At 55.9% G+C, this 9,032-nt stretch overlaps 2 protein-coding genes across 3 annotated transcripts in view; one reads left to right on the forward strand and one right to left on the reverse strand.

Moving 5' to 3' along the window:
• Megf8 (multiple EGF-like-domains 8) overlaps positions 1-3,613 on the forward strand; it is a 49,180-nt gene extending 45,567 nt beyond the window's left edge. The window contains exon 41 of the mRNA NM_001160400.1: positions 1,018-3,613. Coding sequence (NP_001153872.1) covers positions 1,018-2,286 — 1,269 coding nt within the window. The 3' untranslated portion in view covers positions 2,287-3,613. The remainder of the gene's footprint in view (positions 1-1,017) is intronic.
• Positions 3,614-5,311: 1,698 nt separating this feature from the next.
• Positions 5,312-7,420, reverse strand: Cnfn (cornifelin). 2 transcript variants are annotated; one of them, NM_028219.1, is made up of 5 exons: positions 7,361-7,420; positions 6,611-6,803; positions 6,062-6,172; positions 5,662-5,798; positions 5,312-5,533 (listed from the first exon to the last, which is right to left on the reverse strand). In NM_028219.1, the coding sequence occupies exons 2-5, from the start codon at positions 6,645-6,647 to the stop codon at positions 5,444-5,446; spliced, it is 375 nt and encodes a 124-aa protein (NP_082495.1). In that variant the 5' UTR covers positions 6,648-6,803; positions 7,361-7,420; the 3' UTR covers positions 5,312-5,443. The 2 variants fall into 2 exon arrangements, with proteins under 2 accessions (NP_082495.1, NP_001074844.1); NM_001081375.1 differs by lacking the exon at positions 6,611-6,803.
• Positions 7,421-9,032: the final 1,612 nt, after the last annotated feature.

Below are 9,032 nucleotides of genomic sequence, written 5' to 3' on the forward strand. Positions count from 1 at the left end.
GCTAAGGGTAAAGCTCAGTGGTAGAGCCCCTGCCTGAAATCCCCCAGTGAGAGGCTCAGGTGTGACTCAGTGGTAGAGCTCCTGCCTAGAATCCCCCAGTGAGGGGCTGGGGGCATGGCTCAGTGGTAGAGCCCCTGCCTGAAATCCCCCAGTGAGAGGCTCAGGTGTGGCTCAGTGGTAGAGCTCCTGCCTAGAATCCCCCAGTGAGGGGCTGGGGGCGTGGCTCAGTGGTAGAGCCCCTGCCTAGAATCCCCCAGTGAGGGGCTGGGGGCATGGCTCAGTGGTAGAGCCCCTGCCTAGAATCCCCCAGTGAGAGGCTCAGGTGTGGCTCAGTGATAGAGCTCCTGCCTAGAATCCCCCAGTGAGGGGCTGGGGGCATGGCTCAGTGGTAGAGCTGTAAATCCTCCTATATTAGGATTACTGATATGTGTCACTATGCCCAGCAAAAAATGAAACAAAACAAAACACTCTCAACACTGTCAGACACAGCCATTGGCCTTTGCTAGAGTGGGCTGGCGGTCAGTACAGACCTCCTCCAACCCCTCTGTTGGCTGCCCCAAGTAGTGTTTATTTGGTTCTAATAATTATAGCAGTAATAACGAGCCATGTAATAACCACCATGACTAAGTGGTAGACATGGTGACCATGACTGAGGAAGGTGACTGTAAAAAGGTGACACTTTGGGCTGAAGTGACAGTGACAGGCAAGTGGACCTGTGGAGCCTCCTAGGCAGGGAGGAGGTGGGCAGGAGATGCTGACCAAACTCAAATGCTGAGCCACAGGCTGTGAATCATTTCAGTTCCTCTCAGTACGGAGGTTCAGTGAGGTCTGGTCAATGGCAGAGGGCCACACGTAGCTAGTGAGGATGTACGGTCAGAACCTCATAGAAGTCTCATGGCTGAGAGCGCCACGCTGGGGTGCAGGTAGGGTGTGCTGGGCACAGTGCCATGGCTGGCATTGAGGGTTGCAGCACTGAGCTCAGCCCTGATGGCCGACTCCACTCCTGCCCTGTCACAGTGTGCTAAGTGCCGCGAGTCATTCCACGGGAGCCCGCTAGGTGGCCAGCAGTGTTACCGACTCATCTCTGTGGAACAAGAGTGCTGCCTGGACCCCACTTCCCAGACCAACTGCTTCCATGAGCCAAAGCGCCGGGCCCTGGGTCCTGGCCGCACCGTGCTGTTTGGCGTCCAACCCAAGTTCACCAATGTGGACATTCGCCTGACACTAGACGTGACCTTCGGCGCTGTGGACCTCTATGTCTCCACCTCCTATGACACTTTTGTGGTCCGAGTGGCCCCTGACACAGGCGTCCACACTGTGCACATCCAGCCACCTCCACCTCCCCCACCTCCCCCGCCTCCTGCTGATGGTGTACCTCGGGTGGCTGCGGACCTAGGAGGATTGGGGACTGGAAGTGGGTCAGGATCTCCGGTGGAGCCACGGGTCCGGGAGGTGTGGCCACGGGGCCTGATTACCTACGTCACAGTGACGGAACCCTCGGCAGTGCTGGTGGTCCGCAGTGTGAGGGACAGGCTGGTGATCACCTATCCCCATGAGCACCACGCCCTCAAATCCAGCCGCTTCTACCTGCTGCTGCTGGGTGTAGGAGACCCCAACGGGCCTGGTGCCAACGGTTCAGCAGACTCACAGGGCCTGCTCTTCTTCCGGCAAGACCAGGCCCACATTGACCTGTTCGTCTTCTTCTCTGTCTTCTTTTCCTGCTTCTTCCTCTTCCTCTCACTCTGTGTGCTCCTCTGGAAGGCCAAGCAGGCTCTGGACCAGCGACAAGAGCAGCGCCGCCACCTGCAGGAGATGACCAAGATGGCCAGCCGCCCCTTTGCCAAGGTCACTGTCTGCTTCCCTCCAGACCCTGCAGGCCCAGCACCTGCATGGAAGCCAGCTGGGCTCCCTCCTCCTGCCTTCCGCCGCTCTGAGCCTTTCCTAGCACCCCTGTTGCTGACAGGAGCCGGGGGTCCCTGGGGACCCATGGGAGGCGGGTGCTGCCCACCAGCCCTCCCTGCCACCACAGCTGGCCTACGAGCTGGACCCATCACCCTTGAGCCCACAGAAGATGGCATGGCTGGTGTGGCCACTCTGCTGCTCCAGCTGCCTGGGGGTCCTCATGCTCCCAATGGGGCCTGCCTTGGGTCAGCCCTCGTCACTCTGCGTCATAGGCTCCATGAGTACTGTGGGGGCAGCGGGGGTGCTGGAGGCAGTGGACACGGGGGTGGTGGAGGCCGGAAGGGACTGTTGAGTCAGGACAATCTCACTAGCATGTCCCTTTGACCTGTCAAGGGCCCTCTTCCACAGCTACCATGTTGCCTGATGGGGCCACTCTGAACTAGGGATCCCCTGGACAGTCTTCAGAAACCACTGGCTCCCTTTTCCCAGGGTCCCCCCCTTTGTTCTGCATTTAGCAACTATTTATTACTTTGTGCCCAGTACAGTTGTGGGTACAAAGCAAAGCAGGAGGTGAGAGGAGGTTCCCTCATCTGGTGGGGATTGAGTTCTTGTGGAAGGAGACATGTGCCCACATGCACACACACATACACACAGTGTGGCACTGAGGTAAAGTTGATGAAGCATTTGGAGAAACTGGGCTGAGAAAGGTGACAGACGGAGGGAAGACCTTTGGGAAACAAATTCAAGAGTCGAGGGAACTGTAAGGCTGAAGGGCCCGAGGCTGGAAGCGGTTTGTCTTATCACGAGAACCAGAGACCTGGCCACTGCAACCCAGATCAAGTGTCGGCTGAGCTGGGTTCTTAGTCTCAGGGCAGTGGGCAGCGGTTGGACACTTCTGTGGTGGTAAATGAGGGGCTTCAGCTCTGGGGAGAAGAGTGGGCTGGTGGGCACAGAAGACGCTGCAGGTGGTTAACTGGGCAGGAGGAAGGTGAGTGGCAGGATGTGACAGTGGTGCAGATGTTAGAGTAGGGAAGAGGACATATCCAGAACGGCCACTTTATGTCCTGGGCCATGGGTGGACAGTGAGGTTGTTACTAATCTGGGGCAGGCTGGGGCAGGCTGGGGCTTGTGGGCTTCCAGGTGTGACTGCGGGCTCATACAGGAGGGAATCTAGTGCCCTGTGGTGAGTTTAGCACTGGCAAAAGCAGGCAGCTACTGAGAGGACAGGACAGTGCAGCTGCCCGCTGTAGGAGCAGTGAGCTGCTGCCGGGCTAGACCAGGGCCACCAGCGGAACCTGGAGATGTAGGCTTATTTAAAGGCAGCCTCAGAGGCAAATTCTTTGCCTGAGATGCCTCACATCTCATCCTGGCAGGTGTGGGCTGGGAGACCCTGGAGGGGCCATCATTTGGCTTTTTCTTGAGTCTCTGGGACTCTGCACAGAGGCCACCTACACCTGGATCTCCTTTTTGGACTTAAGAGCTCTCTCCTCCCCCAGTCCTAGGCAGCTGCCTGAGCTTGGGACTCTTGCTTTCCCAAGACTCCAACTTCTAGCCGCTGTTTTGGTCCTGGCGTGGGGGTTGGACCCAGCCTCTTTCCCTTGCTGCAGTTACCCTGTCTGATGTGATCCTGCTAATGTGTGCATGTCAGCATGGGTCACATCTCTATGATAGGAGGGCAACTGAGGCAAAGAATAAAGTGTGGAGAAGACTTGTGCATCGTAACTTCATCTGTGCAGAGGAGGGAGGGATGGGCTCTGGGTGAGTGGAACATGTGTCTTTGTCCTGGCCCCACCTCCAAGCCGTGTATCCTGAGCCTGGCTCTGCCCCTTCTTGGCAATGGCAGGGTTCCACAACAGGATCTCTCATTCCCCAGAAGAGAGATGGCGGGGACAATGGGCAGGGACGTCTTTGAGCCTTTCTTTGTCCCTGCCACAGTTTGGCTCAGGGAGAATCAGACAGTCTGTGTCCCAGTGATTGTCATTAGACAAGAAACCCCCCTGGGGCACAGAACACAGAAACCATTGTTTAAACCGGAGGAATTGAGCACGGAGAACTGGTGGTGCTGGTGAGGGCAGAAGCTGCAGGGCCCTGGCAGCTGGGTGTGGATGAGTATCCTCTGAAGTAAACTCAGCATTAAAGCCCTGGAATGCCAAAGCCTGGATGCAAGGGCAGATGCCAGCCTGAGATGGCGAGGCGAGGCCAGGCCGAGGCCAGCGCCTCGCCTCGCCCTGCTGCAGATGCTCAGCAGTGCACTTTCTCTGAGAGCTTGGCCCCAACACAAGTCACTTGCTTCAGTGCACGGCCATGTGGCTCATGAGTGACAGTATTTTCAGGCGGTACACTGGCCCCATAAGAGTTTTGCTTTTATGAGCTGATGGTGGCCCTATGAAATGTGAGCATAAACTTGGCTTTAAAAAAATTATGTGTGTGCGTGTGTGTGTGTGTATGTGTGTGCGTGCGCGCGCGTGCGCGCGTGCGCACGTGCATGTGGGTGGAGGATGCCAGACCCTCTCTAACTAGGGTTACAGGCAGTTGTGAGCTGCTGTGTGGGCTCTGTGAACCAAACTCCTCCCCAAGAGCAGCCAGAGCTCTTAACCACTGAGCCGTCTCTTACAGTTTGTTTATTTTACATATTAAGAATTGCTACCCTCAGAGGTGAAAACAGGCTTGAAAGGGTTTATAAACTCACTAAGATAGCACAGAAATGGCAAGGGAAAGACTGGATCCCAGGGATTCTGAGACCCAAGCATGTTCTAGTTAGCTCCTTTTGCAGGAAATGCTGCCAGGAGAAGTCAGTGAGTTGAGTTGAGGAGGTAGTAATGGACTTCAGTATGATAAGCTAGCTGATGAGGGACTAGCCTTGGGGGCCTTTTTCCAAAGGCCCATCTTGTCTCAAGGCCGATGGGAGAACAGGTTATGGGGAATCCAACTCCCTTTGGGCACTGCACATCTGTGGTATGTTCAGGCACAATACCCATACACATGAAAGTAAAACTCTCTTTTATTATGTCTGTAGATACTGACTGAGCAGGGGAGAGCATTGTTTGAAGAGTTTAACTCTTTTTCTTAATATTTTAAAAGTTTTATTTGAGGCAGAGTCTCAATATGCTGCCCAGGCTGCCCTCATACCATGCAGCCTGGGCCTCTTTTAAATTATCTGCCTCAGCATGCAGAGTGCAGGGTTTGCAGCAGGCTTGGGCATCTATCCGGAGACTGTCTGGGTTGGCTCATTTCAGGATGCGGGCAGTACTTCAGATAGGCCATCTGCAGCCAGGAAGTAATCTACACGGCCAGTCCTATTAAACCCGTCTTGTCTGATACACCTAGCCGCCTTTCATGCATCCCACCCCCTCAGCAAACCTCCCACTGCACCCAGAGTCCTTCCCCGCGACAATAAAAACTTATAGGTGGGGTTGGTTTTCAGGTTTTTATTGTGGGTGTATTTTTTTGGCGGTGGGACAGGGGCAGTGGGACAGGCTTTCCAAGGAGTGGCCTCCCAGGGAGGCCAGGCAAGACCAAGGACCAAGGACCAAGAATGTCCTTACTCTCGGATTTTCAGTTCCCGCGCCATCTGACAGAGGGCGCAGGGCAGGCAAAAGGTGAGGGCAGCCCAGTCGTGCCCGACGGAGCCCTGGAGGGTGGGAAAGAGAGAAATCGAGAAAGGTCAGGAGCTTTGTTCTGGGGTGCCAGGTGGCGGTCCCCAGTCTCAATCCCCGCAGTCCCCAGTCTCAATCCCTGTGGTCTGGGATTGGCGCGCACCTGGATGTGGTAGCGCTCCCTCATGCCGGTGCGCAGAGAGTGCAGACCTCCGGGCAGGTAGGGCGCACAGCAGCACTCCCCAAAGTCATCGGAGATGCGGCAGGCCAGGCACAGCGGGGCGAAAGTGCCGCACAGACCTGGACAGGGCAGAACGGTCAGGTCCCGGGCCTGCTGTGTTTGCCCCCGAGGAGGGCACGCACGGTGGCACGGAGGGGATGCGGGCTTCAGGAGAACAGTTATAGAGAAGGAAACCAAGACCCAAAGCGATCGGGCTCTGGGTGGGGTGGGTGGGGGTCACCGTGAGGAGGCTGAGGGTTGGATAATGGGATCCCAGGCAGAGTGAAGACTGCAGGAGTGTGGCGTGAGTTTCCCTCCCTCCCCATCTTCCTCGGACACTCACAGACGGGCATGTCGTTGCAACAGTCGGTGAGGCCCGTGTGCCAATCGCTGAGCTGTGTCTGGTAGCAGGTGTTGGCGCACTGAGGCTGACTAGTCACTGGATATGACATGGCTGTGGAGGTAAGAGAAGGGGGATCAACAGGCATCCTGGCAGGACCTTCTGAGCCGCGCCACCCCTGCCGCCCTTCCTTCTGCCGGGCAGTCTGGGCAGGCCACCTGGCCGCCCACTAGAGGAAACATCACTGTACCTCCTCCCCATTCCTATCTGTCACATTTGGTCATCAACACCCCTAGTCTGTCTCTGCTGCTGTTGCCAACTACACATCTGGTTGAGCCAAAGTCAGGAGGGAAAGTGGGCACCACAGCTGGGCAGAGCCTCGACTTGGCTACACATACCACCACCTCCTCCTCCATGACTGGGCTCCAACATTTCCTGGGGCCTCTGGGGTAGAAGCAAGTGCCATTTGTTTTCGAAGCCAGGGTGCCCAGGGTAGGGAGGCAGCCAGGTTCCTGGCACCTAGAGGGTTGCTGGTGCATTCAGTGACCCCACCTTTGCCTTTCACGTGGTCGTGCATCTCAAACTGCATCTTGCTGGCCCTGAGGAGGTGGCTGCTGTGTGAACGGCTGCAGGGGACGGCTACGGCAACAGCAATGTAGTCTGTCCAAGGGATGCTGGATACTAGGCAGGGGAGGGCAAGGGACTAGGGCACTGGGGGAGACGAACTCTCAGGGGGGGAAGGGAGCTGAAGAGAAAGAGGCCAAGTTAACCTGTTGGCTGGGATGGCTAGGTGGGCGAACTACTCGCCCATCGTTTTAACAGCTGCCCGACAGACCCCAGAGGACCCTTCTTGGAGCAGAGGCAGAGTTGGAGAGAGACAAATCCTTGTCTAGGGAGAGCAAAGGCAGCCAGGAATGGCAGAGACAGATGGGAAAGAACTCTGAGCCAGGTGCTCGCAGAGACACTGTGAGACAGCCACAAGCGTGGAACATGGTACCTCTACAAGCTGATTTTACAGAGGGCTATAGGCTCAGAGACAGAAGAGAAATGCCTGATGATGGACCCATCCAAACAGGCTCTGAGACTGGGTGCTGGGCCCCAGAATTTCTAAATCCAACTCTGTACCAGTCAGGTTGGAAAGGTGAGACTGGGGAAGTGAAGCGTTGAGAAAGAGTAAGATGATCCCAGTCAGCGGCAGTCAGTCAGAGGCAGTCAGGGAGACAGAGCTGTGAGCCAGATAGGCAGAGAACCGAGCGGAGGTGCCTGCCAGAGAGCAGGGACTTAGGGAGGAGATGGTCCTACCTGCAGATCCACGTGAGGGGATGGAGATAGAGGTTCTTGGTGACAGCAGACACTAAGTTCTCAGTGTGAGGCCAGGAGCTGCTTATATGGGCCAGGCCACACAGCCCTGGGCGGGGCTCTGACAGAGATGCCAAGGGAGACTAGCCGGTCTGCCTGACCCTCTTCCCTTCCCCCTGGATTTTCCATCCTCCCTCTCCTCTCTGTTCCCCACACCCCACTTCCCCTCTTGTCTCATCTCTCAGGACTGAAGACCTGCGGCAGAGGTAGAAACAAGAGTGGGAAGAGATAGAAACAGAGTCAGAGATGGAGAATGTACAGGAAGAAGGAGACTGGGGAAGAGGGAGCAGGGACCCAGGGCAGGGGAGATAGGGAAGATGAGTGACTGGAGATGGGAATTGAGAGGATGGAGACAGGTAGACACAGATGTTGAGAGACAGAAAACTGCAAGATCTGGAGAGGCAGGGAGAGAGTGAGGGGTTAGGGAGGGATGCCTGGTGTGTTATACAGAGTGGGAGCGGGTTCCTCCCCAGTGTTCGGTTCAAGGCCCGGAGGCATGGGGTCAGTGGGGGACAGTCACGTGTTTTAGGGGGCGATTCATGTGAGGACCAAAGTAAATATTGCACCTCATCTCTGCTTCAAATGGGAAGGGAGGGGGCTGGGGACTGACAAGAAACCTGGGGGTTGTGTCTGGCCCCAGTTAACACCTGAGTGCGATGGGAGCAGAGATGGGGAGGTCTGGAATGTGAATCTGAGGGAGGAGGTATGGGACCTAGACTCCTGGGTCTGAAGGGGGAAAGCTGATACTGGAGTCTGAGAGAGGAGGCTGGGATCTGGAACCTGGGTCTGAGGGAAGAGTCTGGATCCATGAACTGAGGGAGGAGGGCTGGGGTTGAGACCTATGAGTCTGAGGGAGAAGGGCTGAGCCTGGGCCTCTTAATCTAAAAGAGGGTCTAGACTCTGGCGACCCTAGTCTAGGCTGTGTGTTCCTCGAGAGCTAGATCCAAATTCCCAATGAATTCCTCAGGGATTAAGGGACTGGGTCTTGGGTACTTGATTCACCAAAGTTTCCCCTCAACAGGCCTGACAGGGTTGTAGGTGACTCAGTAAGGAAGCGGCATTAGAGTTGGGTGGGGTTCCTACCATGGGTGTCACCCCCAAAATATAGGAGGCACCAGAAAATCGGGGTGTCAACTCTAGAAGAGGTTGTGTCACCATGCCACAGTGTGTGGGTATGAGGGGACAACAAATGGATCACCTGCCAGCCTGTGATCTGGACGGCCTATGACCACAGCTTTCTCCACATATCCAACACTCTGTCTCCTGGCACCACCCAAATGGCTGACTGGCTGTGGCCCCAGACTTATGGTAGTGAGCATCATTTTGCTTGCGCGTGTCTGTCTTTTGGGGTGATGCCGACATGCATGGGTGGCATTGCCCACTTCAGCTCTGAGTCCCCATCCACTTATCTTTGCATCTTTATTCCCCCCCACCCCCGCTTTTGTTTTGTTTTTGAGACAGGCTCTCACGTATCCAAGGCTGGTCTCTGACTCACTGTGTAACTGAGGATGAATTTGAACATTTTGCCTTCATCTCCAAGTACTGAGATCATACAAACAGAACTACAGAACCTGGCGCTGGGGATCCAACCCAGGGCCTTGTCTATGCAAGGCAA

This window comes from Mus musculus, chromosome 7, assembly GCF_000001635.26.
Source record: "Mus musculus strain C57BL/6J chromosome 7, GRCm38.p6 C57BL/6J".
Taxonomy (NCBI): Eukaryota; Metazoa; Chordata; class Mammalia; order Rodentia; family Muridae; genus Mus; species Mus musculus.

Bases quoted from the DNA above. Each gene is read 5' to 3' on its own strand.
- Cnfn (NM_028219.1), bottom strand. From the start codon at position 6,647: ATGCAGTTTGAGATGCACGACCACGTGAAAGGCAAAG. The intron at 6,173-6,610 runs GTGGGGTCACTG...TTACCTCCACAG, and splicing joins CGACCACGTGAAAGGCAAAG to CCATGTCATATCCAGTGACT. The intron at 5,534-5,661 runs GTGCGCGCCAAT...CCCACCCTCCAG, and splicing joins GGGAGCGCTACCACATCCAG to GGCTCCGTCGGGCACGACTG.